At 46.1% G+C, this 25,688-nt stretch overlaps 6 protein-coding genes across 6 annotated transcripts; 4 read left to right on the plus strand and 2 right to left on the minus strand.

Moving 5' to 3' along the window:
- Positions 1 to 421: 421 nt before the first annotated feature.
- On the plus strand, positions 422 to 3,148 carry BDBG_07655 (seryl-tRNA synthetase). The gene is made up of 6 exons (XM_002621770.2): positions 422 to 986; positions 1,091 to 1,161; positions 1,294 to 1,455; positions 1,532 to 2,047; positions 2,135 to 2,524; positions 2,672 to 3,148. Exons 1-6 carry the CDS (start codon positions 839 to 841, stop codon positions 2,846 to 2,848), a joined length of 1,464 nt encoding a protein of 487 aa, XP_002621816.1. The 5' UTR covers positions 422 to 838; the 3' UTR covers positions 2,849 to 3,148.
- A 61-nt stretch (positions 3,149 to 3,209) lies between these two features.
- On the plus strand, positions 3,210 to 5,900 carry BDBG_07656 (D-3-phosphoglycerate dehydrogenase 2). The gene is made up of 7 exons (XM_002621771.2): positions 3,210 to 3,742; positions 3,906 to 4,213; positions 4,320 to 4,909; positions 4,991 to 5,033; positions 5,103 to 5,161; positions 5,235 to 5,316; positions 5,408 to 5,900. Exons 1-7 carry the CDS (start codon positions 3,438 to 3,440, stop codon positions 5,434 to 5,436), a joined length of 1,416 nt encoding a protein of 471 aa, XP_002621817.2. The 5' UTR covers positions 3,210 to 3,437; the 3' UTR covers positions 5,437 to 5,900.
- BDBG_07657 (CMGC/CDK protein kinase) lies at positions 5,691 to 9,021 on the minus strand. Its single transcript, XM_002621772.2, has 8 exons — positions 8,157 to 9,021; positions 8,016 to 8,097; positions 7,861 to 7,957; positions 7,648 to 7,802; positions 7,561 to 7,588; positions 7,289 to 7,502; positions 7,036 to 7,230; positions 5,691 to 6,975 (listed from the first exon to the last, which is right to left on the minus strand). The coding sequence occupies exons 1-8, from the start codon at positions 8,288 to 8,290 to the stop codon at positions 6,216 to 6,218; spliced, it is 1,665 nt and encodes a 554-aa protein (XP_002621818.1). The 5' UTR covers positions 8,291 to 9,021; the 3' UTR covers positions 5,691 to 6,215.
- Positions 9,022 to 9,023: 2 nt separating this feature from the next.
- Positions 9,024 to 15,584, minus strand: BDBG_07659 (ATPase). Its single transcript, XM_031723190.1, has 21 exons — positions 14,910 to 15,584; positions 14,812 to 14,851; positions 14,202 to 14,741; positions 13,792 to 14,145; positions 13,597 to 13,731; positions 13,474 to 13,540; positions 13,265 to 13,396; positions 12,863 to 13,212; positions 12,659 to 12,804; positions 12,488 to 12,598; positions 12,113 to 12,422; positions 11,904 to 12,060; positions 11,519 to 11,851; positions 11,380 to 11,462; positions 11,198 to 11,323; positions 10,914 to 11,146; positions 10,737 to 10,860; positions 10,639 to 10,684; positions 10,427 to 10,577; positions 10,209 to 10,357; positions 9,024 to 10,102 (listed from the first exon to the last, which is right to left on the minus strand). The coding sequence occupies exons 1-21, from the start codon at positions 14,999 to 15,001 to the stop codon at positions 9,816 to 9,818; spliced, it is 3,966 nt and encodes a 1,321-aa protein (XP_031580307.1). The 5' UTR covers positions 15,002 to 15,584; the 3' UTR covers positions 9,024 to 9,815.
- Positions 15,573 to 18,392, plus strand: BDBG_07660 (nucleosome assembly protein 1-like 1). The gene is made up of 5 exons (XM_002621775.2): positions 15,573 to 15,897; positions 15,987 to 16,066; positions 16,192 to 16,914; positions 16,988 to 17,322; positions 17,386 to 18,392. Exons 1-5 carry the CDS (start codon positions 15,851 to 15,853, stop codon positions 17,434 to 17,436), a joined length of 1,236 nt encoding a protein of 411 aa, XP_002621821.1. The 5' UTR covers positions 15,573 to 15,850; the 3' UTR covers positions 17,437 to 18,392.
- Positions 18,393 to 18,767: 375 nt separating this feature from the next.
- Positions 18,768 to 25,658, plus strand: BDBG_07661 (class V myosin). The gene is made up of 7 exons (XM_002621776.2): positions 18,768 to 19,491; positions 19,630 to 19,762; positions 19,831 to 20,020; positions 20,086 to 23,935; positions 24,008 to 24,081; positions 24,154 to 24,368; positions 24,449 to 25,658. Exons 1-7 carry the CDS (start codon positions 19,357 to 19,359, stop codon positions 24,562 to 24,564), a joined length of 4,713 nt encoding a protein of 1,570 aa, XP_002621822.2. The 5' UTR covers positions 18,768 to 19,356; the 3' UTR covers positions 24,565 to 25,658.
- The last annotated feature ends 30 nt before the right edge of the window (positions 25,659 to 25,688 follow it).

The raw sequence follows: 25,688 nt of genomic DNA on the forward strand, positions 1-25,688 counted from the left end.
TATGACGATGAGGTTTTGACCGCTCATTTCATTATCAACCTACTGACTTTGTTTGCTGACCGCAAGGTTCTACAAAAACGGTGTAGGGTAGGGCTTGTATGGTATCTAATAATAATAATAATAATACTAATAAAATACTAATAATACTAATAATAAAAACGATGATGATAATAATCATAATAATCATAATAATAAATAAAAACAATAAGGCGCAGGCTAACAACAGCCGGGCTGCGCGAGTATTTGTTTGAGCGCGAAAATACACTACATAGCGAGCGCATTTTGTTGTGACATACTCCGTATTATTATTATTCTCATTCCAGAGCTTGATCCCTGATTCCTGGCTGACTCGAGACTCGAGGCGGCTCCAAGCTCGTTTCTTTTTCGCGGTTTTGCTTTTTTCTTTTCCCCAGCAGCTAACGCAATTAGGTTCAGCCGTTTATTCCTTCTTTAAGTTTTTAATTCCGTTTTTCTTTCTTTCTTTCTCCCAGAATAGGAAGGCGGTGATAAACGGCAGAATGTGGGCATGGTTTCTCCTCTCTGCACGCCCCTCATTTTCCGCATCCGGCAATAATTCTGCCCCTCCATGTCTGTCTGGACTCTGACACAAAAGAAAAGAAAGACTACTTACTCCAGCAATCAACCTCGCGAGTCGTCGCTCTCTGCCAAATCCAAATCCCACCCCGCAACTCACGGTTTCGTTTCTTAGCGCACTCTCTCTTCTCTTGGGGCCATTTGAAATCTCCAATCCCGGGTCCCCCTTACCTTAAACTTTTCCGCAGAAAGTCTTAAGAAAAGGGAAAAAAGGACCAAGCCAGTCCGGATCAATCATTCAACCATGCTTGACATTGCGGACTTTGTCCACGGAGCCACTCCGGAGAAGATCGCGGAAAATCAGGAGAGATTACGGGAGAACCAGCGGCGTCGTGGTGCGCCTGTGGAGGCGGTGGACGAGGTTATTGCTTTGTTCAAAGTCGCCCGAGAATGTGAGGAAGCCCCTTGACCCCGAACTTCAAAACTTACATTTGCTCAAATTTTGTTTTTCGCGGAATTGAACATTATGAAACTGACATTGACATTTTGTGTCTAGCGCGCTATGAGGTTACTCAGATAGGTGAGAAGATCAATAAGGTCCAGAAGGAAATTGGGAGGAAAAAGAAGGTTTGATTTTTTTATTTTTTTTCCCCCTCCTTTTTGTTTGGCGAATTGTAAACGTGGTGTGTCCTTATACATCCATCCATATATATACGTACCAGCCGTGACTAATAGATCATTTTTTGGGCATTTATCTAGAATAAGGAAGACGCGGCTGATCTGATCGCGGAGAAGACGGAGCTGGAGAAACAAAAGAAGGATGCAGATGCTTTAGCCACCGAGAAGGAGTTGCTGAGAGACCGGAAACTCGCATCGATTGGGAATTACGTCCATGCAGATGTACCTACAAGCCAGGATGAGGTTGGTAACCCCTTGCATCCCCCTGGAGGAATCAATGGCCAACTAGGCTGAAAATTGTTCAATTTTGTTCTTTTAGGCGGATAACGCTATTATCTCGACATGGGCGCCAGAAGGGTTTAAGGAGGAAAAACCAGCCTACTGCCTCTCACACGACGACGTGCTTCACCGATTGGATGGTTTTGACCAGAAACGAGGCACCAAAATCTTCGGGCACCGGGGGTATTGTCTGATCAACTATGGTCTACTCCTAAACCTTGCACTGGTGAACTACGGACTGGAGTTCCTGTTCAGCAAGAAATACACCCTTAATCAGCCACCCTATTTCATGCTGAAGCAGTATATGGCCAAGACTGCGCAGCTCGAGCAGTTCGACGAGGAGCTTTACAAGGTTACCGAAAACGAGGATAAGGCTTCAGAGAGATATCTGATTGCGACTTCCGAACAGCCCTTGTCCGCTCTACATAGCGGAGAGTGGCTTCAGGACAGCGACCTTCCTATCAAATATGCCGGGTACAGCACTTGCTATAGAAAGGAGGCTGGTTCTCATGGCAAGGAAGTAATGGGAATTTTCCGTGTGCATCAGTTTGAAAAGGTAGGTTTCAAAGTAATTTGGTGTTTTTGTTTCTTTCTTTCTTTTTTTCTTTTTCTTCTTTTTTACTTAACATCATCATCAATATAGATAGAACAATTCGTGATGACCAAACCCGAGGACTCATGGGATGCGTTTGAAGATATGATGAAGAATTCAGAAGAATTCTATCAATCTCTCGGCCTCCCGTATCGAGTTGTCGACATCGTCTCCGGCGCTCTGAATAATGCCGCATCGAGGAAGAACGACTTGGAAGCGTGGTTCCCGTCCCAGGGCACATACAAGGAACTGGTCTCTTGCTCAAACTGCACAGATTACCAATCCCGGGCGCTGGAAATCCGATATAGAGCGAAGAAGGATGATGAGAAGGACACCCGCAGTGATGAGAATAAGAAAGTTTATGTGCACGCGTTAAATGCTACCCTGTGTGCTACAGAGCGGACACTCTGCTGTATCTTGGAAAACTACCAGACTGAAACGGTGAGTCTTGCCCCTTCCTTCACCCACTCCCACCTCCTCTGCAATCCCCTGAATTAGTTGGTTTCAAGCAATAAACCTATCATAAAAGAGGAAAAGGTACCCACGGCTAACTGATTATTCCTTTTCCGTCTTCTCTCGGGTATGTAGGGTATAATTGTCCCCAAGGTGCTCCGGAAGTATATCCCGGGCCAACCTACAGAGATCCCGTATACTAAGGAGTTGGTTGAGAAGCCCAGTGCGGATAAGTCAAAATCTAAGACTAAGCAGAACCCTGCACCGAAGAAGAGCAATGTGACTGAGGGGATGCAGAACTTGAAGGTATAGGAACTGCGACACACACGCAGTAGCCGCACCTGCAATCTTGTCAACTACGTCATATATACGTGGGACAGATTCGGTGCAATTTTCATGTGGTAAATAAAATAGATTGTTTACCTATTTGTGACATCTCAAAAGATATTATACTTATACCAGTTGCTTTCTGATGCTTCATATATACATTTACATTTACAAAACTAAGAATAAAAAGCGCTGTGGTGAAGATAATTTTATCAATATTGAATTCAGTAAATGAACAAACCACCCCACCACGCTATCTGGGGAAATGTTTAACCCAAATGCACATCAAGATACAGGTATTTGTCACCCGTAGAGATTAATAATTCATATTTAAAATAAAAATTATTGTGACTCAGACTGGCAAGCAAGTATCCCTGCTGTTCAGAGTGGGCAGAAAACTATAAAAGAGAGGTCGGTCCATTCTATTCACCGAGAGCAAAAGTTTCTTTTCCATTGCATCATTTTTTGATCATTTTTTTTTTTTTTTTATAGTTTTTCGCCGATCAACAAGCGGAACAAACCTCTCTGTGCAAGCCCACTCCAATTGTCCCAAGAACAACTAAATCAACTCCCCATGATGTCCGCCGCAAGAGACATAAGAGCTCCCCCGGAGGGACACGTTCGTCGTGTTTCCCGCAGCTTCAGCTTTTCCACCTCCCCCTCCGCAGTGTTCTACTCCTCACCATCCAGTCATCCCACCGCGCAAGCCACAAGCACCGCAGCCCTCAAGCCATTGAAACCCTTTGCGACTGAGGATATCAAAATTTTGCTTCTGGAAAATGTAAACCAGACCGGAAGGGATATTCTGCGAGAACAGGGCTACCAGGTCGAGCACCTGAAGTCTTCGTTACCGGAGGATGAGCTGATTGAAAAGATTCGGTGTGCTGCCTACCCTCTTGACCCCCTCCAGCCCGCCATCCTCCAGAACCAACCCCCCCCCGCGGGGCTATGGTGAAGCCGCACCGCACCCACGCCCACGCAATTGGCAGAAAAGCTCAAGTAAAAACTAATTCCGAAACCACTTTTTTTCTCATCAATCTAGGGATGTGCACGTCATTGGCATACGGTCCAAGACCAAGCTAACGGAGCGGGTACTCAAAGAGGCGCGCAACCTCATCGCCATCGGCTGCTTCTGCATCGGCACGAACCAGGTCGACCTCCAGTATGCCGCGACGCATGGCATGGCAGTTTTCAACTCACCCTTCAGCAACTCGCGCAGCGTGGCGGAGTTGGTGATTGGCGAGATCATTTCGCTGGCTCGACAGCTGTGTGACCGCTCGAGCGAGATGCATAATGGGATGTGGAATAAGGTGAGCAATAAGTGCTGGGAGGTGCGCGGGAAGACGCTTGGTGAGTTCATATCAATTCTGGTTCTTTGCTTTTATTTTTATTATTTTATTTTTTCGTACCGTTTGTATTGGGGGGAATGGCGGGCTTATTATATATACTTCTACAGGCATCGTCGGATATGGTCATATTGGCTCTCAATTGTCCGTCCTCGCAGACGCGATGGGTATGAACGTGATATACTACGACGTTGTCAATCTGATGGCAATGGGAACAGCACGACAAGTGCCGACCTTACAAGCCCTGCTCAGGGAGGCAGACTTCGTAACGCTACACGTACCCGAGCTACCGGAGACGAAGAACATGATCAGCGCAGAACAATTCAGCCAGATGAAATACGGAAGCTACCTCATCAACGCCAGCCGCGGGAGCGTCGTCGACATCCCCGCTCTAATACAGGCGATGCGCGAGGGCAAAATCGCCGGCGCGGCGCTGGATGTCTACCCCAACGAACCCGCGGGCAATGGGGACTATTTCAACAATGACCTTAACAAGTGGGGTACGGATTTGAGGGGCTTGAAGAACCTGATCCTCACGCCTCATATTGGCGGGAGTACCGAGGAGGCGCAGAGCGCGATTGGCATTGAAGTTGCTGAGGCCCTGGTGCGCTATGTAAATGAAGGTGTGACTCTGGGGGCTGTCAATATGCCCGAGGTGAAACTGCGGTCCTTGACGATGGACGAGCCTGACCATGGCCGGGTGAGTGGATTTTTTGAAGACTGCTTCCTAAATACATATGAAATAAGTGGAAAGCAAAGCTAAATGTGTGTTGTAAAATAGGTCATTTTCATTCATCAAAATATCCCCGGTGTACTGCGGGAAGGTATGTAGAAGATCTTCACCAGCTCATCATCCCTGATTGAGTATTCTAATACTAAATAAAGCTTGTTAGTAAACGAAATCCTAAGCGACCACAACGTAGATAAACAAATGACAGATAGTCGCGGTGATGTACGCAATCCTGTTCTCCCGCTAGGAAACGGGCCATACGATTTTATCTGGAGTAGCTAACAGCGCACAACAGGTCGCATATCTGATGGCCGACATCAGCGACGTCCATACCAGCGATATCAAGGAACTTTATAAAAGGCTCGAGGGCTTACCCTGTATGTGCAAAATACCCACCCCCACCACGGCTTTCCTTCCCTATCAAAACAAAAGGAATTCTTTTAAACTAACAAGTGGGTTTTAATCTAGCTCGAATTATGACCCGAATCTTATATTAAGTGCACCACCCTGATTTTACCTAACTACCTAACTTCCTACCTACCTACCTACCTACCTACTCAACGACATTTAGGCACAGGCTGTGTTTGTGTATCGACCAGCCAGCAGACTCACCACTAGATATACGATTTTATATTTCTTCATCACGTACGTCTCTCAACAGACAAAAAACTCTTTGCCCCATTTTTTGGCGTTGGTATCGGGACGGTTGTATTGTTTCAAAAGTGAAGGCTCTGGAAACAATTTTCAAAGATGACGGGATACGAAGATTTACCTGTCTGTCATTGGGATAGGGCCGGGTAATTTACATGTTTCCATCTGTTCTCTGTCCACCATGAATGTCTGATCAATGATATTTCCGAATCACTCGTTCGTTAGAAGTAATAATATATATGCATATTTCCCTACCTCATGCATTATAAACAAAAGTAATAATAAGTCATTGACTACGGAGTCCTTCGAATTTTTGAGGAGGAAATACTTCTATTCATATGTGATTTTTTCAATACACCGCGTTCCCTCTCAATCGCAAAGCCCAGAACACCCACCACCCAACCACCAGTAAGAACAAAGGACAACTGCCAAATAACGCCGCCCATGCTACCGGATTTAATTAAATTGCCACGCTTTCCATAACCTATTTCATATAAATGGCTTTGTTAAGTATACCTCCAGCTAGATTCGGTTCCACGTAGCATGCTTCGCTAAAAAGTATAGAATATTTAACACTTCTTACCCCGGACGATACTGTGGTTCACCGAAGTGGTGGCCACAGATATCATCGCCGGTGAAGATCGTAGTATGGGTTACTTTCCCGGGACCGAGTCCTATGTCTCGGCTCCGGGCTTCGACTCCGTCTCCTCGAACGATCCCAATCATAATCCCGCGGTTCCGCAGTATCTCGTCTACCGTCGTCCCGGTCTCTGAGACGATCAGACGGCCCGTCGTAAGTCGGGACATATGAATCCAAGCCGCCTTCCCGGCGAGGCGGCGGGCCGTCTCGTCTAGGTTCGGAGCGAATGTCCCCCCGCCAGCTCTGGCCTCCTGTCCATGGCTGATGGGAAGATACAGGGGGTTTGGGAGGTAGCGCAGAATCCCGTTGCCAAGCGGGAAGATGCCCGCGCGGTTCAGCCGATCCCTGTCTCCTCTGGGAGTGCGAGACGTCAGGAAGGCGACTGTCGAAAGGTCGACGACCGACTACGGGAGCTCCATTTGCCGGAGGGCCACGAGCTGCATTCGGGATCCGACTCGATCTCTGATCGGTAGTTTGCCTAGATCCTGATCCAGAAGTCCATTCGCCGTTGGGCCCCATGCCTACTGAGCCTCCTGCAGGGGCAGGAGGTAGTGCGGCCTTCTGGCCACGGAACTTCCTTCTGTCGAGCTCATGTGAATCTTCAAATGTTGGTAGGTCGCCAGGCCGAGCAGGGAACGGGGGAGTGCGAAAGTAGGGGTGCTGAAGGGCGTCGATAGCATTGATTCTCTTGCGCCAATCCAACTTAAGGAGTTCACCTAGGAGAGATATAACTCCTGGTCCTTGCCTGCGTGATATGTTAGAATTAATATGAATGCGTTATAAATTTGGGATATCTGTGACGCACTCTTTAAAAACAGTGGCAAGGGTGCCTTGCTTGGTGCCGAAATTCTTCACGCCGTCACACCCTGGTAATGAGCTCCATCCTGGCATGTTTTCTTCTGTTGGGGTGCCGACAAGGTTGAAGATGAGATGGGCCTGATTAATGTCACTGCTCCCAGCGAGAATCGGTTTACCCTTGAACATTTCTCCGAAGACACAGCTGTGTGAGGAGTTAGTACGGGCTAAATGTAGTTCTAACCCATCGCAGGCTCGCTTACCCAACACCCCACATATCGATAGCAGTAGTATACTTCCGAAGGTGAAGTAGGAGTTCTGGCGGTCTATACCATCGAGTGACAACTAACGTCGTGTACTCTCTCACTGCTTCCCCGCCCCCTTTGCCAGGTTGTGGTGGTGGCTCGTCATATGGTCGAGCCAGACCGAAGTCTGCAATTTGAAGTATTCCTTTATTGTTGATTAGAAGATTCGCAGCTGGAAATTCTGTCAGTATGTTGTTGCAACAAGTCTCTTAAAGTTTTTATTTTCTAACCTTTCATGTCACGATGTAATATTTTATTCTAAGCCATTAGTTAGCTTGGCATTGAAACAAACGCCCGGGAACCATGGAAGTATGCACCTCATGTAAATACCGTAGGCCTTCTAAGAGTTGTAGCATATAACACTTGATTTGAGGTTCTGTAAAGTGGACGCTAGGATTTTCCAGTAGGCCTGAAAGATCATGGTCCATATATGGAGTGACCATATACATGCTGGGTTTTTTCCTTCCTTCCCCTTTTCAATTGTAAGCCTCACCCTGAAACGAAGACAGAGAGACACGGTACAAACAAACCTCGAGGGCGCTCAACCGCCATTTCCTGGAGCTGTAGAACATTCGGGTGCGAAAGCATCTTGAGAAGTTTTATTTCTCGCAGGGCTGTTATAGGAAACTACGGTAGGCAGATTAGACAAAGTAGATACAAAATATATCTAGCACGGATAACTTACCCCATCTTTCTCATTGTGCATTAAGATCTTCTTCAATGCAACTATGGCACCCGACCGTTTGGAGCGGGCCTTGTATACCTCGCTAGGATTTGTAAATAAGATTTTCGTCATCACAAGAAATCTGTATCGTTCCCAACATACCCGAATGTGCCCTCTCCAAGCTTCCCCAGAAACTCAAACTCTCTAATACTCGAGCAGCCATGGAATCGCGGATTTCCGTGGTCATCGCGTTCCAAAGGAATTCTGGATTGAGGTGAGGAGTTGGGGATGACCATCTTCGTCGAAATTTTGACCAGCCTTCCCTCAATTCGGGAGACTTATTTAATATTTGGACCTCCAGTAAGCAAAGGTTTTCATTAGGGCTTTCCACACAGCATCGACAAGAAAAACGAGCACCCTTATGGTGTCGGCGCGATTATGCGGTGGCCGGCAGTCTGAGCGTACATCGGTTCTCTTCACAGTGCTGCATCCAAGATAGGGACGTGGCTTCGATAACGAAGGAAGGATAATCCAAGGTTCGACCAAAAGGCTGTAGAAAGTTCGGAACGTCCGATATAGAGCTTTTTGTATAGCTAGAAAAAGGAATGAGCCAAATAGTTAATATTCGCGCAGAAACGCGACGCTCCAGTGGTCCCGTTTGAATACGGCGGCTCCAAGCATCTATCCGTTCACTCCTGCGATATCAGCATATGTCGCAAGATTATCGCCCGTATAAGAAGTTTAAAAAAATATAATTCCTGGTCGTCAAATGGTGGTTGAACAGCAGCGATGCCGGCTCTGGAAGATGATGTTCATACCAAGCTGCGGCGCAAAAGCGACGGCTTCAGTTGAAAAATCCACGCTAGGCCTGAAACAGAAAATACCGATCATGTGACTCGGCTCTGATGAGCTTGTTATTCCTCCCGCTGCAATTGAATTTATCTCGCTGTTGCATGTTCAATCGTGTCCCTCATAGCCCAGTTGAAGGTATGCTCCTAACAATTGAATTTGCAATTTGCCTGCATTTGCGCTTTACTGACTGTTATCCCCGAACAAAGTTATCCGATTGGATTCCTCCAACCATGCCTTCCAAGCACCCAATTCAAGTCCGCCCAAGCCGGCCACTCTACCGATTCGCGGCAACCGCTCTTGGGGCTAGCATGTGGTTCTTCGTACGTCACAATCAGCAGATTCCTATGTATACCACGGAGATTTACTTTGTGTATTCTGACTTGTTCCATGTGCATTGCTTTAGTTGATGTATCGCGCCAAGAAAGACGGCCCTGCTCTTCTCGGTTGGAAGCACCCTTGGGAACATTGAATTGACGTTTCGATGATGACTCAAGGTGTGGAAAATGGAAAGGAATATCGTTGGAAAGATGGAGCCCTACGACGAAATGAAGCTACCCGGTCGTGTACGGCCGGACGCTATAGGCGGAGTTTACGCGGGGAGCTACGTGCTGTGTTGAGCAACTCCGAATTTCGGATAAGCAGATGGGTGCTATGGATAGCATGCGTTAGAGGATATATATTTGTATCATATTTCTTCCCCCATGATCGCTTCCAATAAAGACATGCAAATAAAGTTATACGTTTTTACAACATCCCTGAAAGCCATACATTAGTCTTCTAAATTCGAGTGGATGTTGTCTGAATTATACACAATGGGGTCGGTCGTCGACTCTCCGTTATACAATAGCAGGACTGCCCGAAATAGTTGATATTTCACCGACTTCTAAATAGCCAGGTATTCCTATTGTGACATCTGCGACAACCGAATAACCCGAAAGATGGGAGGAGTATACAATAAGTAATGTCCAACTATATGTATGACTCTTCAAGTAGAATCTTAAACCGACGTCGTTGCTTCGCTTGGTCTGGACGAAGCCAACAATGAAAGCGGCCAACAAGGCGAGCCAACCTGGGGAAAATCTGTCTCTCCCCAAACCATGCGATGGCAAAGCTAATAAGCGCTAGCCCCATTATCCAAATTTTGAACGGGTTAGACATCTCCGTAAGTTGCATGAAATTGAATAACCATCTCGCTGGCTCAAAGAGCATGTATGTAGAAAATAGCAACGTGACGATTATGGTGACAACAAAAGGTACTGCATTGTTTTCTCTCAATCAGTTTCTGGTAAAAGTAGAAGAGCACGAAGTAAAGAAGATGGAATAGTGAACTAGAGCAACAGTGGTGGAGGAGAATTGACAAACCGTTCGAAGTCATTGGCTGCCGGAAGGGACGCCCGACGCTGATTACAGGCCCGGAGAATATATACTCAAAGCAAGACAAAAGGAAAAGCGCTGTATTTTGTGAATTTTTCACGTTTGTATCATTGGATTTCTTTCTTGGTGGTATATACCTAAAGGAGGAAAAGGGGGAATCATTAGGAGTTAGATTTTTAGAAATCATACGGGGATGGTTTCCTTACCAGTCTTGGAACTGGACAGTCTCAAAAACGATGAGCTGCATTATGATACAGATACCGATCTGGCCAAGTAGGGGAACCAAAACTTTGAGGGAAACTAGATTCGAGGTCGGAGCTTTGCGACAAAGTGAAGAGCTCGGTCCAATCCAGCCCACTAAAGAAACGGTTAAAATGAGCCAGATAATATAGGATGTCATCAGCAGAGAAAAACTCACTAAATATTGCAATCGGTAATATCAAGAGAAGGTCGATAAATAGAAACTATTCGCTGATTAGCAATCTCCACTTGTGCTTGGTGCCTGACTGGGCTTACCTGGAAATCTCCTAGATTTGACGCGGAAGCATATAGAAAGCTCACAGAAGTGAACTGTATTGCAGAATATAAACTCATAAATTTGAAGCAACAGAAACTTGTGACTAGGGCCGCTCTTCCTTCCCTGTGTCGCATTAGCGCATGAAACCTGATGTCAGTATAATGAATTTATTTTACCTGATAACTTTTGGGACGCATGATATATCAAACACTCGGCTGGTAAATGGGGCTGCTACTGACGCCTCCGCCTCGGAGAGCGAAATACCAACATCCGCAGCCTTCAGTGCTCCGCAGTCGTTCGCCCCATCACCACAAAACCCGCAACAGTAATCCAGAGACTGGAGTTTCTCGACGAGTTCGTGTTTCTCATCAGGTGACATGCGGGCGAACACCTGACCGCGAACAAGCATCTGTTTTAACCCCGTTAGGGTTGACTCGTGAAAAGCAGTCGGAAGACATACTTTATTTAAGACTTCAGTAGATCCGTAATCAACAATCCATCGAAAAATATCCCCAGTTACTGCTATGAAGTAATGAGGACCGCGATAAGGCACAGACAGATCAGTCCCACCTCGAGCCGGAATGGGCTGTTGCATTGTTAGGTAATAAGTCACATTGGGAGCGATAAAAAATATAAACATACCGTCAGAGTATTTTCGTCCAGTACATAGTCAGAATCTTCTGTATTCTCCCAGCACAGACGGGCGTTCGGGTCGAAAATATTTCCTGAAAAATAGTTAAGAAATTTTGTCGGGAACATAACATGAGCCAGCTCTACCTACCTTCAACAAACCGGGGTATAAAGCAAGGACTTGACGCCTCTATAATACCGCATTCCCGGGCAACACTAATGCCAGTCAGGATATTATCTCCAGTACACATGATGTTTCGAATATGAGCTTGATTAAGTTCCGTAATGATATCTTTGGAGCTAGGCTTGAGCTTGTTCTCGAAGATGATGAAGCCAATGAATTCGAGATCAGATTCGGCTTCCGATCGATGTAGTTTTTGTACCCTTATCCAACTGAGCTTCTGGACATGCTTCGTTGCACAGGCAATAACACGGAAACCTCGATGGGTGTAGAAGCTAAGCAGATCCTCAAAATCGGGTGGTACTGTTCGCAATATTAGACTGGAAACATAGTTTAACTGCGCTAGCCTACTCACAGCTTTCGGGAAGACATATATCCTTCATGCATTCAGGGGCTCCTTTTACGAAAATGAAGGCACCTGGGTCGCCAAACTGTCGAGCAATAACACTTGACCGGCGAAGTTGGGAGACGAATTCGAACGACCGAAGGACTCCAAGCTCGAGTGGGTTGTTCTATTGTATGGATGGTTAGCTGAGGTGCAAGATACTTCAAATGAATACATACATTTGGTTCATTCTCATTATAATCAGGAGAAAAATCAGCTGGCGGCCTGGCGATAGATGGAGACCCATAGTCACGGTCTATCTCCATGTCTGTAGCATTATGGCTCCCTTCTTCGAAGGACCACCCAGTGAACTCGAACATTTTCACGTCCAGGGGGTCGCCGATTAGTTCGCCATCTACCACACGTAAGGAATGACAAGTTGCCATCGTATAGAGAATTTGCCTATTCGTATGGTAGTCCATCGTCGGGTCCCTTTCATACGACTGATGAGGAAGGATAGCTGATGATTCAGGGAGTAGGTCACTAAATCTAGTATAGCACCTAAAGTCAGTCGGAATCACCGCAAATTCTATTGCGTTAAGATATTTAGTCACCTCAAGTCTGGTTTACGGATTACCCTAACCCCCAAGACATCAAGGCCATCCTCCGTCAGCGTCCCGGTCTTATCGAAACAAACTACATTGAGTTTCCCGCCAACATTGACCCTATAAGATGATTTTTCAGCGACGTGTTACTGGATTGCTTCTCCTCATTCGAAAATTTACCTTTGAGGACTAATGCAAAATATTTTCTCCTTTTTCAGCCGAGAGAGGGCAAAGTTTGTACCAATCGATAAAGTCGCAGGCAGTGCGGGCGGAACGACAATGGTGATCAGATCAAGAGCACGGACAATGATAGTATGCCACGGGAGCTGACAAATAGTTAGACCAAAACTTTTTCTTAACCGATAAAGGAGTCGTCTCACATACACCTAAACGGACAAAATTTATGAATGATGCAATGAATCCGAATGTAGCAATAATGCCCATGACCGAAATATACCGGAAAGAATCTCGGTAGAATTTGAAGCCAGACGGCTTAGGAAAGAGCATTGAGCGAACAAGGGCACCTTTTGTAGTGTTAAAACCGGTCCGGATCACCATCGCCAATGCCACGGCTTCATCGTCTTTAGGATCTTGTGGTCGCCTGGCTCTTACTATCCTTGTTCCAGAGAAAAGAGAATGTTTTGCCACATTCGGTTGGACAGATGGCGCACTGATGTCGAGAGAAGTAAGGGCTTCGTTTGTGACTGGAGATTTTGCAACAGGGACGGATTCACCTAGTTCTGGTTCAGTATGGCGAGTTCGAAGACAGTCAAGGTTTTGGCGAACCTGTCAGCATGCTCTCATTGACGATACAGTCTCCTGTTAGGAGGAGACAGTCGCATGGAACTTGAGTGAGGGACGGGTCGGAGACCTCATACACGTCGCCCGGGACCAACTCCTGTGACTGGATAGATCTCCCTATAAATTATCAGCATTCGATGTATAACATTGCTTAGGAGGAAAATCTGATTGCGGTAAAGAAAAGAAAATCCTACAAAATCCGCTCCTTAATACTCGCACATCACATTCGAAGTGTGAAATTTCTCTAAGTCGCCGCATTGTCTAACGCTCAGAGTTAGGACAACCCTTGAAATTTCAGCACTTGAGAAGTACAATACCGATCTTGTCTCTATGGTGGTTGTCGTAATACTGAGGACTGAAATAATAAAAATACAGCCCGCATAATAATAATATTCATCCATTGACCAGAGAATCAGACTGGCAACTTGAAATATATAAAACGGATGGAAGGCCTGGAGGTGAAGGAGTTAAGCCGTCGCACTTGTCGCGGAAGAAAACGAAGGAGAGCTCACCTCGTCAACCATGATTTGTGGAATACTTTTTTCCTTGATATCTATTATGTTCGAGCCAAATACTTGTTCCCGAAAATCCCTCTCTTCCGCTGTTAATCCAATTCGCAAAGCTTTAATGTTCGTCCAGGAAGGATCTTTCCAGCCCGTACACTGTAGGAAGAGGTCCTCGGCAGGATGATAGTAAAAGCGAATATAGCGATAATCCAGGAACCGTAGGTTTGGAAGAACAGGATCATGCTCCTCGTCAAACATAGGAGTGTCAACCTCCTTAATCGGAGCGCCGAAGACAGTGGATAACGGGAGATCATAAGGTTGACTGACGACTTCATGAATCGTGAACTGCGCCCATTGGTCCTATATCTTTTTCAGCCATGGGAGCCATTCAGGAAATTTGAATATCAATTCCTTACCTCGACAACAACCCATTGGCATCGGCATAATGGTGTTGGGGTGCCGATCAGTCTCACACGCCATCGGGGAAGCCATCGTAACAGAAGGTATCCTAGTCCACATGACAGGAGACAGATTGCCAGGTATAGGAGATAACCAGCAATACTGGTGTTGAAACCTGCAATGACTGCCGTCAAGTCTTCCGTTGCAACGTATATTTTCTGGCTGGTCGTTTCGCCCAGCAACTGACGTCCGGTAGAGTCTTTCGTGGAGTCGACTCGATGCAACAACGGGGCATCGAAGGAATCTCTCGCAGTATGGGAGTCCATTGAAATGCGGCTAGAGCTCGGCGGTGTCTCTTCAATGTCAACCTCATATCCTTCCGCATACCCGTTTGTGCCTTCATCTTCATCTTCAACGGCGTCTTCAACTGTCCACTCCGGCACCTCGGGGGTGTCTGGGAAGTAAGTGAAGCTCAGTTGCGATTCACGTCGCGATCGGCGAGGGACAAACGAGGCAACACTGGAGGGGATGCTTTCTGACATGGGCCCGGCATAGATCTATCTAAACGTCAAAATTCATTCCCTCCGCTGCTCGCATGGCACGGCGTCATAGAGCAAGTATACAGACCTCATCTTGCGCCATTTCAACATCGGATATGATACTAGCACTACATAGATGATCAGTAAAGCGCCGGTGTATCTTAAAACGCGTCTGGTTATAAGTACCTGCTTCTTATTGATGATCTTCGATAATCGAAAGCGGGCTCCGGGCCACTACTAACCCTGGCCCGGTCCGCAGAGGGCTCCCGTCCCGCCATGGTCCTCAGGCGCTCATCACTCGCTCTAAGAAAATCCTATTTTCCAGAAGAGCATCTTCCAAGACGGATTTTTTGGTTATCTAGAGATCCACAAAAAACACGAACGGAAATCGAATAGAGCTTCTGGTAATCGATATGGTATGGTCGAAGCCCGAACCTCCGCAAAAGAGAGACCGGAGCTTGAAGTCTTTGGGGATAACAACCTTATCGCTTATCATCATGTGACCAATGCACCAGACCTCGGGAGTCAAACGGCCGCGTTTGCATTCGTTTCTAATTGCTACTAGGCAAGGGATCATTGATTAAAATAGAGGAGAGTGTGAAGAATGTCTACCTGAGTACTTTATACCTAGGTAACCTCCTTAGTTCTTTGTTTGGGCAGAGAAGTTGAATGTGAGGAAGCCATTCATTGTTCCTTACTCTGGAACGTGCATGTATTTACACGTTGAGGCTGGTATAAGAGAAGTAATTACACCAAATAGACGTCCTGTACTTCTACTGATTATATGCAGTTAGATGCCCTCAACAAGCTAAATTAATCTACAAGAACTACGGAGTTCTTATTTTTTAATTTTAATTTTACTAGTTATTAGTTAACTCCGTAGTTATGTGTTGATTACGCTGGATATATACATAGTAATTGTCCACTGCCAAGGCCCCTCAACCAAAACGGCGCTAACCCTTCCCACCAAAAATACGCCCCATCGATACGGTTCGCCGCTGAGAAAAAAATTCCCCAAAAGCATATCAATTCCCAACTCTTCCTCCTTGACTCTCCTCCTATCACTTCTCCCCTCCCCGCATACCTCCAATACCTTCTTTTACGCGCCCTCCAGTCTGCCCACAAGAATGTCGGAACCCATCAGAAACAAGAAGGTGGAATTTCCCACAGCTCCGTAAGTCGTGTAGCCTCCCCCACCTTGTCACTTTTGTCATTCCATCCCCAAACCCTTTCTGACCGCTAATCTTCGACAATCACGAACAGCACCCCCCAGAACACGCCAGCCAACAATGCTCCCATCTCGTCCCACGCCCAACAACCTGGTGTCGCCAGTATTAAAGAAGGTGTGTCACTTTTCTTTCTAATATATATATATATATATATATATATATATCATTCGCCCTAGAGTGTGATTATTCAGCATCAGTGTTTTTTATGTCAACTAACCAGGAAGTGTCGGAATTTGCAGAGGATCTCGACCGTGCAGCAGCTGCGTCGCTCTTTGCGCAAAACCCGAGACTAGTGTCTATGATCCAAGGGAGACTTGGTTCTTTGGTTGGCCGATCATCTGGTTATATCGAGTCTCTCCCTGCTCCCGTCCGCCGCCGCGTAGCTGGCCTGAAAGGAATCCAGAAGGAGCATTCGAAACTCGAGGCAGAGTTCCAACAGAAAGTTCTTGAGCTAGAAAAGGAATACTTTGCTAAGTTCGAGCCTCTCTACGGTAAACGTGCGACCATCGTCAACGGACAATCCGAACCTACTGAAGATGAAGTGAAGGCTGGAGAAGAGGACGAAGAGGACGGAGAGGAGGAGGAACCCAAGGCAAAAGATGAACCCAAATCGGAGGATGCTGATGTACCAGTCGCTGCTGGTATCCCTGAGTTCTGGCTCTCTGCCATGAAGAACCATATCTCTCTTTCTGAAATGATCACCGAGAGAGATGAGGAGGCATTAAAGCAACTGACCGACATTCGCATGGAATATCTCGAACGTCCTGGTTTCCGTCTAATTTTCGAGTTTTCCGAAAACCAGTTCTTTACCAACAAAACTATCTCGAAGACCTATTACTACCAGGAAGAAAGTGGTTACGGTGGCGATTTCATCTACGATCATGCCGAGGGCGACGAGATTGAATGGAAAGAAGGCAAAGATCTCACCGTCCGATATGAGAGCAAAAAGCAACGAAATAAGAGTAAGGAGTTTTATTGTATCCAAGTACAACGGCAAATATCAATATCCTAACCATCGTTATTTATCATATCTAGGCACCAAGCAGACCCGCGTGGTGAAGGTTAAGGTACCCACGGATTCGTTTTTCAATTTCTTCTCCCCACCAAAACCACCTGCCAACGGCGAGGACGACGCGGAATCCGACATTGAAGAGCGACTGGAGTTGGACTATACCCTTGGTGAAGACATCAAAGAGAAACTCATTCCCCGGGCTGTCGATTGGTTCACCGGAGAAGCCCTTCAATTTGAGGAGTACGACGAGGAGATGGACATGGATGACTTCGATGACGACGATGAGGATGATGACGACGATGACGACGATGATGATCGAAGATCGGACGGGGATTTGGACGATGAAAGCGATGAGGAGGTAAGAGAGCTCGAAAATTCTTTGCAAGTTCAAGAATATATGTGGCTAACTCAGACTTACTAGGACGACGGAACGAAGCCTAAAAAGGAGGCTGCCGAATGCAAGCAGAGTTAGACAAGGGCCTTTATTATATTTACAAAAGTAGTCTAGTTGTTGTTCCTGGGAGTCCCGTTTTCCCCTTTCCCCTATTTTTTTTAAATCCATTTTAAACCATTCGCATTGCCTACCTATTTCCATTGCCTCTTCTTTTATTCGCTTTTTCGCCTATGCTACCTAATTTGACATACTCATGTGAAAATTTCCCAGTTTGAGTTCTTTTTATCTTCCTATTACTTATGCGTTAAGATTGAGCCTAATAATACACATAATATGGACCTTGCGTCCTTCCTCCATTTCTTCCCTCCCTTCCCTTCTCATCCAAAACTCCGTTCCCCCTTGCTATGTTCTCTGCTCTCTATCTTCAAAGGGATATACACCCTCACACAACCAAAACAAAAGCTATCTGCACCGTCATTTTACCTTGGTCCTTGTGGTTGGGATTTCGTGCATTCATGACAGCAAGAGATACTCCATACCCAGACACGCACGTTATCTGCACTGTATCTTTGTATTTCCGGACGCGGCAGCCTAAGAAACGGGTAAAATAGTTTTTAGCCACCAATGCTGGGCCTGTTGCAATACCCGTTGGACCATCGTTTTCTATATTCTAGAAGGAGAAGTGTGTTATAAATCGAATCCAACAAAAGTCATTGTTTTAATTGTTTTACCCTGTCGCCCCCCCACCCCACCTCTGCTCTTTGCTTTACTCTGGCGCATTGTTTTTTAAACAACAAAATAAGCAAAGAAAATTGTAGTACCACGGACATGACATTCTGATGAGGAATTTTCGCCACGATTTTTTTTTAGAGGATGTACACGCACATCTTCTAACATGATGAATGATAGAGGTGCAAATATAAAGAAGCGTGTACAGAGTACATACATGTATATGATAAAACAAGAAAAAGAACAGAACAAACTTGGAATAAAAATCTAAAACACCATCCGATATTCTTGAAACAACGATCGCCACACCCCCAGCCCAAGCCCTGGAGACATCTGCCAGGCTGGAGAAGACAAGATGGTAGGATCCCCTTACATAAGCTCCGTAGCTCCGTAGGTTCCTAGTAGTACTGAAGATTTTTAACCTTTTTGAATTAATTAAAAGGGTATATATTGACTTTTTTTATATATTATTATTCTAGAAGAAAAGAGAAGACTTTTTTATTCTCTTTTAAGAGAAATAAACAGATAAACAATAACAATCTTAAAAAAGAAGGAATGAATCACAGGTCCTTAAAAGAAGGATATAAAGTGAGTAGGTAGCACTTTCTGCTGGGTGACCATCACGTGGCCGGGCTCTGGCTTCCAATCGCATCCATCCCATCCCCCCTAAACCCGCTGCTTGGACCACCACCGCCTTGCTCAGGGGGGGCTGTCCGGTCCGGTTCGCTAAAACACCCCAGCCTAAACAACAAGCTCGCTGACTTGGCCTGCTGCTTGCTAACGTTGCACTCTCTTTCTTCCTTGTTATTGCTTGATCGTCTAAATCTCCCGTCTGTCTGTCTCTGTCTGCCTGGAAACCCTGGCGGTTTTTTGGTGTTCTCCAGCTTTCTTTTCCTCTTGGCCCGCCCTCTCTCCCGAATTAGAACGAATCAGAACGGTGTGCAACTTCATTGCCGTGCACCGTTGTTTGCTCGTCCTTTTTACCTGCACCCTTCCTCACGGCGATCCCCTTTTTCCACTCTCTAAGTTATTTATCCGTTATTTCGTTAGTATCGTCGTTTTGGGACTCCGGTTTTTAAATGCAGGAACCTCTTAACTATAATACTCGTTTCCATTATCGTCAAGTCACTACGGGCATCTCGAATCTCGAATCCCTGGACAAACCCGCCCTCTCCCCCACTCCCCCAGTTGTCTCAGTATTCGATATAACTTAAAAGCCTATCTTGACGACCGGTCCGCGCTGTGGTGTTGGAGTTGTAGTTTGCAAACATGGTGCACATATTCGACGTCGGTACCCGGGCATGGCAACCTGACCCGACGGAAGGATGGGTGGGCTCTGAGCTCGTTGAGAAATTGGTGGATGGAGATAAAGTTACTCTGGTCTTTTCCCTGGAGAATGGAGAGGTTAGCATCATTCCCATTTCCGTTGAAGCTCTGTTTACAGTTATATACGCTCGTCTTTATGATGATTTGTACAGCGTGTTGCATATAGAAATATCACTGACAAACAGCCCATTTTTCCTTGCCCTTCAAAAATAACAGACCAAGACAATCGAAACGACGGAAGCTGAACTACAGCTGGACAACAATGGATCCCTTCCGCCGCTGATGAATCCATCGATGCTGGAAGCTAGCGAGGACCTCACAAATCTGTCCCATTTGAACGAACCAGCTGGTATGTTTAGAGCTGCGATATCTCCGTGCTTGGCAATATATTTCTCTCTGACGGGTTTTACTATATAGTACTGCAAGCCATCAAGCTCCGATACGCGCAAAAGGAAATTTATACATACAGTGGTATTGTGCTCATCGCAACCAATCCATTCGCTCGCGTCGATTCGCTCTACGTCCCTCAGATGGTTCAGGTATATGCAGGGAAGCAGCGGGCTACACAAGCTCCTCATCTTTTTGCTATCGCTGAGGAAGCATTCTCGTGAGTAAATGCCCACATATCTGTTAGTGCCAATACAGTGCCCATGTCTCTGACCTTGGAATTAGTGATATGTTGAGAGATGGCCGAAACCAGACCATCGTTGTCTCTGGAGAATCAGGAGCAGGAAAAACTGTGAGCGCGAAATATATCATGAGATACTTCGCCACGAGAGGAACTCCCACCCAGGGATCATATAATGCAGGAAGAGCAGATTCAATCAGCGAGACAGAGGAACAAATTTTGGCAACAAATCCGGTGATGGAGGCATTCGGAAATGCGAAGACTACCCGTAACGATAATTCTTCCCGATTCGGAAAATATATTGAGATTATGTTCGACGACAAGACGAATATTATTGGCGCGAAAATAAGAACATACCTCCTGGAACGTTCGAGGCTTGTCTTCCAACCTCTGAAAGAAAGGAATTACCATATTTTCTACCAGCTCGTCGTCGGAGCTACAGACTCGGAGCGGCAAGAGTTGGGCCTCTTGTCCATTGAAGAATTCGAATATCTGAACCAGGGAGGTGCTCCGGTGATTGATGGCGTCGACGATAAGGCCGAATTTGATGCCACAAGGAAATCTCTTACGACGATAGGAGTGACGAGGGAGACCCAGGCTGATATTTTCCGCATCCTGGCTGCTCTTCTTCACCTAGGCAATGTTAAGATCCAGGCTACTCGAACTGATTCTTCTCTCTCTGCCACGGAACCGTCTCTTGTGCGCGCATGCGAGATGCTGGGTATAGAAGCAGGTGAATTCTCGAAGTGGATTGTGAAAAAGCAGCTAATCACCCGCGGCGAGAAAATCACATCGAATCTTACCCAGCAACAGGCCCTAGTTGTCCGAGATTCAGTTGCGAAATTCATTTACTCAAGCTTGTTTGATTGGTTAGTGGAGACCATTAACCGCGGGCTAGCTACGGAAGATGTATTAAATAAGGTGAGCTCCTTCATTGGAGTTTTGGATATTTACGGTTTCGAACATTTCGCCAAAAACTCTTTCGAACAGTTTTGTATCAATTATGCCAACGAGAAGTTGCAGCAAGAGTTTAACCAGCATGTGTTCAAGCTTGAACAGGAGGAGTATGTCAGGGAAGAAATTGATTGGAAGTTTATCGATTTCTCGGACAATCAACCTTGCATTGATCTTATTGAAGGAAAGCTCGGAGTCCTATCGCTGTTGGATGAAGAGTCTCGATTACCAATGGGCTCTGATGAGCAATTCGTTACAAAGCTGCATCATCACTTTGGGTCCAACAAACAAAAGTTCTACAAGAAACCTCGATTCGGAAAGTCCTCGTTCACTGTATGCCATTACGCCGTCGATGTCACGTATGAGTCTGATGGATTCATTGAGAAAAACAGGGACACTGTTCCGGATGAGCATATGGAAATCCTCCGCAAGTCCTCCAATGGATTTGTGAAATCCGTTCTCGAAGCGGCCTCTGCCGTTCGTGAAAAGGACTCAGCGGCCGTGTCCTCGCGCCCAGTTGCAGCACCAGGGCGGAAGATTGGCGTTGCTGTCAACCGCAAACCCACGCTTGGAGGCATCTTCAAGTCCTCTTTGATTGAGCTTATGAACACTATCAACTCGACTGATGTTCATTATATTCGATGTATAAAACCCAATGAGGGCAAGGAAGCGTGGAAGTTTGAAGGCCCTATGGTTCTCAGCCAGTTGAGAGCGTGTGGTGTCCTGGAAACTGTTCGGATAAGTTGCGCTGGCTACCCTACCCGCTGGACATACGAAGAATTTGCTCTCCGGTACTACATGCTCTGCCATTCATCCCAATGGACATCTGAGATACGCGATATGGGCCACGCCATTCTACGAAAAGCCCTTGGTGATGCCAGTCATCAGCAAGATAAATATCAGCTCGGTCTGACAAAGATCTTCTTCCGAGCAGGTATGCTTGCTTTCCTTGAGAACCTCCGCACGTCACGCTTAAACGAATGCGCAACCATGATCCAGAAGAACTTGAAATGCAAGTACTATCGCCGCAGGTACCTCGAGGCTCGCGAGTCTATCCTTACCACGCAAAGCGTGATCAGAGGTTTCCTGGCTAGACAGCACGCAGAGGAGATTCGTCGTATTAAAGCTGCCACCACAATACAAAGAGTTTGGCGTGGCCAAAAGGAGCGAAAGCATTACGTCAGTATTCGGAGCAATATCATTCTCTTCGAATCCGTTGCGAAGGGTTATCTCTGCCGGCGCAATATCATGGATACCATCCTTGGCAATGCTGCCAAGACTATCCAGCGTGCATTCCGGTCCTGGCGTTCGCTCCGTGCTTGGAGACAATACCGTAAGAAGGTCATCATTATTCAGAACCTTTACAGAGGACGAAAGGCACGCCTTCAGTACAAGAAGCTTCGTGAAGAAGCAAGAGATCTTAAACAGATATCGTATAAACTGGAAAACAAGGTCGTGGAACTCACTCAATCCCTTGGGACACTCAAGCGAGAGAACAAGACTCTTACAACACAACTTGAGAACTATGAAAGCCAGTTGAAGTCCTGGAGAAGTCGACACAACGCACTGGAAGCTCGCACCCGAGAGTTACAAGCCGAGGCCAACCAAGCTGGTATTTCTGCGGCACAGCTGGCTGCCTTGGAAGAAGATATGACCAAGTTGCAACAAAATCATGCTGAGGCACTAGCAACCGTCAAACGACTACAGGAAGAAGAGAAGGTGTCGCGCGAATCTCTTAAAGTCGCAACTGCAGAGCTTGAGAAGCTGAGACAAGCCAATTCTGACAACGAGGTCGAGAAGGAATCTCTCCGCCAGCTAATATCTGAGCTCCAGGATGAGTTAGAGCTTGCGAAGAGGTCTGTCCCTGTCAATGGACTTAATGGAGACCTTCAGAACGGAGCCGCTGCTCAACCTGGTATTACTGGGTTAATTAACCTGGTTTCATCCAAGAAGCCCAAACCGAAGAGACGGAGTGCTGGCACGGAGAGGATAGAAGCTGATCGATTCAGCGGTGTCTATAACCCGCGGCCGGTATCGATGGCTGTGCCTAGCGCAGGCCGCCGCTCTAATCTATCTGGTTCGACGTTTGCTCCGGGAGTGGATTCTATTGAAATGGAACTGGAAACGCTGTTATCTGAAGAAGATGAGCTCAACGACGAAGTTACGATTGGTCTTATCCGAAACCTTAAAATACCTCTTCCCGGCTCTACTCCACCACCAACCGAGAAGGAGGTTCTCTTCCCATCATACCTTATTAATCTTGTTACGTCCGAGATGTGGAATAATGGCTTTGTCAAGGAATCTGAACGCTTCCTTGCTAATGTAATGCAATCTATTCAGCAAGACGTCATGCAGCATGAAGGTGAAGATGCAATTAACCCTGGCGCGTTCTGGCTTTCCAACGTGCACGAGATGCTATCCTTCGTTTTCCTCGCCGAGGATTGGTATGAGGCCCAGAAAACTGATAATTATGAGTACGACCGTCTTTTGGAAATTGTGAAACATGATCTAGAGAGTTTGGAATTCAATATCTACCACACTTGGATGAAAGTTTTGAAACAGAAGCTTTACAAGATGGTTGTCCCCGCAATCATCGAGTCGCAGTCACTTCCGGGATTCGTTACTAACGAAACAAGCCGCTTCCTCGGAAAACTCCTGCCATCCAACACCCCTGCTTACAGTATGGACAACCTTTTGAGTCTTCTTAACAATGTGTACAAGGCGATGAAGGCATACTATCTCGAAGACTCGATCATCTTGCAAACAGTCAATGAGCTACTCCGCCTTGTCGGTGTTACTGCATTCAACGATCTCCTGATGAGAAGAAATTTCCTCTCCTGGAAGCGTGGTCTACAAATCAATTACAATATAACTCGGATTGAAGAGTGGTGCAAGAGCCATGATATGCCGGAAGGGACACTGCAGCTCGAGCACCTCATGGTAAGTTCATCATAGTTCTCTCTTTCCGGCGTCGAATGTGGATTGTCGACTAATGAATACTCCCGTTTTTAGCAAGCTACGAAATTACTTCAACTCAAGAAGGCGACTCTTAACGATATCGAGATCATTCAAGATATTTGCTGGATGTAAGTGAATCGACGCCCCCACTTTACCACTCACACCATAAGGAAAGGTACTAATCACCTTCTCCCTCACAGGCTCTCGCCCAATCAAATACAAAAGCTTCTGAACCAGTATCTGGTCGCCGATTACGAACAGCCCATTAACGGCGAAATCATGAAAGCGGTTGCTTCTCGCGTAACGGAAAAGAGTGACGTCCTCCTCCTTACCGCTGTTGACATGGAAGATAGCGGCCCTTACGAAATCGCTGAGCCACGCTCAATTACTGCCTTGGAAACATATACTCCATCATGTAAGCTGGAAACATATACACCCTCCAGGGTCAAAGGTCGACATGGACGCCATTTGAACTATACTAACAGCAATCAACAGGGCTCCAAACACCTCGTCTCAAGCGCCTTGCGGAGATTGTCTCCATGCAAGCTATGGCACAACTGGAGAAGCTTGACATGGTAGATGGCCCCGACGCCGTCAGCACCTCCCCATAAAATCAAAATAATATCCGTTTGCATCCCCCATTGTCCCATGTACTCAGTTACTCGCCCCTTGCGGGTATTTTATCCCTAGCTAGTCTTTGGGAGCCCTCCTCTACTATTTCCATTTAGTTGTTCCCATCTACTCTCTTCCAAATTTGGCATCTGCGCCGCCGCCTACCTTATAGACTCTGGTTGAGATGAAAGGATTCTGAAAGACCACTCTGTCCATTGCGTATTGAATCTTTATTATTTTTTTCTGCGTTCCTGTTTACCGCCACACCACGCCTTGTTGGCAAGCTGGGTGCAGTTTATCGTTTTGTCGACGTCTCCTTTTAATTTCTATAAGGCTTGTTTTTATTTTGCTCCAAAGAACTTGTCTATATCCATTGTCATTTTCATTTCCTCGCAAATCCAATCGAAAACCCCGCATCTCCCTTTCCTTCCTCCTCCTCCCCTCTACTTATTCCCTGTTCTTCTTATTCGCATCCTCCCCGTTCCATCATCGCTATTGGGTCCTCCTTGGCACTCTTACACATTAATCAACAACGAACTACAAGATCCCAACACCCTAGACGATAGAAGATATACTCCCAACTAACCCCATTCTATAATTTTGTCAGCGTTGTTTCACCTCCTTTCTAAAGAATCTTTGACGTGATGTAAGACTACTTTATACCTACCCTATTCCTCTTGACCGGTTTTTTTGCCACTAACGGAGCACAAGGAATCTCGAAGATGCGAAAAGGAAGCCGATAATGTAATGCACTAAATTTCCGGTTTCTCTTCTATAGTTCTATATATGAGTGACAGCTCTGCGCCTCATTTTTGATCTTGCGTGATAGCATTTAACTACATTTCTAAATCCCATTATGCCGGCTGGGGTGGATATTAGATAGTCTAGATATTTGTTGTTGGATTCTGGTTTAATAATACTTAAATCACTCCTCCTGCTTCAACTGTACGTTGCCATTGATGTTCTAACTAATTATGGGGCGGTTGTAGTGAGCAAATGAAGTATGTATGAGAATTTTGGATCGAAATCTTGGCGATCTGATAAGATTTTGTAACCGCGACGGCTCTCCTAAAGAATTCCCCTCACAAGCACAGTAGATATCTCCATTTCGCATCCATCCAGT

This window comes from Blastomyces gilchristii (genome assembly GCF_000003855.2).
Source record: "Blastomyces gilchristii SLH14081 genomic scaffold supercont1.20, whole genome shotgun sequence".
Classification (NCBI taxonomy): Eukaryota; Fungi; Ascomycota; class Eurotiomycetes; order Onygenales; family Ajellomycetaceae; genus Blastomyces; species Blastomyces gilchristii.

What these genes read in the sequence shown, in the direction of transcription:
- BDBG_07661 (XM_002621776.2), top strand. Translation starts at nt 19,357, where the DNA reads ATGGTGCACATATTCGACGTCGGTACCCGGGCATGGCAACCTGACCCG. An exon ending in TGCAGCTCGAGCACCTCATG is followed by an intron (nt 23,936 to 24,007) that starts GTAAGTTCATCA and finishes TCCCGTTTTTAG; the next exon opens with CAAGCTACGAAATTACTTCA. An exon ending in ATTCAAGATATTTGCTGGAT is followed by an intron (nt 24,082 to 24,153) that starts GTAAGTGAATCG and finishes TCTCCCTCACAG; the next exon opens with GCTCTCGCCCAATCAAATAC.
- BDBG_07660 (XM_002621775.2), top strand. Translation starts at nt 15,851, where the DNA reads ATGTCGGAACCCATCAGAAACAAGAAGGTGGAATTTCCCACAGCTCC. An exon ending in GTGGAATTTCCCACAGCTCC is followed by an intron (nt 15,898 to 15,986) that starts GTAAGTCGTGTA and finishes AATCACGAACAG; the next exon opens with CACCCCCCAGAACACGCCAG. An exon ending in CAAAAAGCAACGAAATAAGA is followed by an intron (nt 16,915 to 16,987) that starts GTAAGGAGTTTT and finishes TATCATATCTAG; the next exon opens with GCACCAAGCAGACCCGCGTG.
- BDBG_07656 (XM_002621771.2), top strand. Translation starts at nt 3,438, where the DNA reads ATGATGTCCGCCGCAAGAGACATAAGAGCTCCCCCGGAGGGACACGTT. An exon ending in ACGAGCCTGACCATGGCCGG is followed by an intron (nt 4,910 to 4,990) that starts GTGAGTGGATTT and finishes GTTGTAAAATAG; the next exon opens with GTCATTTTCATTCATCAAAA. An exon ending in TGACAGATAGTCGCGGTGAT is followed by an intron (nt 5,162 to 5,234) that starts GTACGCAATCCT and finishes AGCGCACAACAG; the next exon opens with GTCGCATATCTGATGGCCGA.
- BDBG_07657 (XM_002621772.2), bottom strand. Translation starts at nt 8,290, where the DNA reads ATGGTCATCCCCAACTCCTCACCTCAATCCAGAATTCCTTTGGAACGC. An exon ending in GGCGGTTGAGCGCCCTCGAG is followed by an intron (nt 7,803 to 7,860) that starts GTTTGTTTGTAC and finishes ACAATTGAAAAG; the next exon opens with GGGAAGGAAGGAAAAAACCC. An exon ending in GCCTACGGTATTTACATGAG is followed by an intron (nt 7,589 to 7,647) that starts GTGCATACTTCC and finishes CTAATGGCTTAG; the next exon opens with AATAAAATATTACATCGTGA.
- BDBG_07655 (XM_002621770.2), top strand. Translation starts at nt 839, where the DNA reads ATGCTTGACATTGCGGACTTTGTCCACGGAGCCACTCCGGAGAAGATC. An exon ending in GTGTGCATCAGTTTGAAAAG is followed by an intron (nt 2,048 to 2,134) that starts GTAGGTTTCAAA and finishes TCATCAATATAG; the next exon opens with ATAGAACAATTCGTGATGAC. An exon ending in AAAACTACCAGACTGAAACG is followed by an intron (nt 2,525 to 2,671) that starts GTGAGTCTTGCC and finishes TCGGGTATGTAG; the next exon opens with GGTATAATTGTCCCCAAGGT.
- BDBG_07659 (XM_031723190.1), bottom strand. Translation starts at nt 15,001, where the DNA reads ATGGCGGGACGGGAGCCCTCTGCGGACCGGGCCAGGGTTAGTAGTGGC. An exon ending in CCACCATAGAGACAAGATCG is followed by an intron (nt 13,541 to 13,596) that starts GTATTGTACTTC and finishes TCTGAGCGTTAG; the next exon opens with ACAATGCGGCGACTTAGAGA. An exon ending in TAAATTTTGTCCGTTTAGGT is followed by an intron (nt 12,805 to 12,862) that starts GTATGTGAGACG and finishes ACTATTTGTCAG; the next exon opens with CTCCCGTGGCATACTATCAT.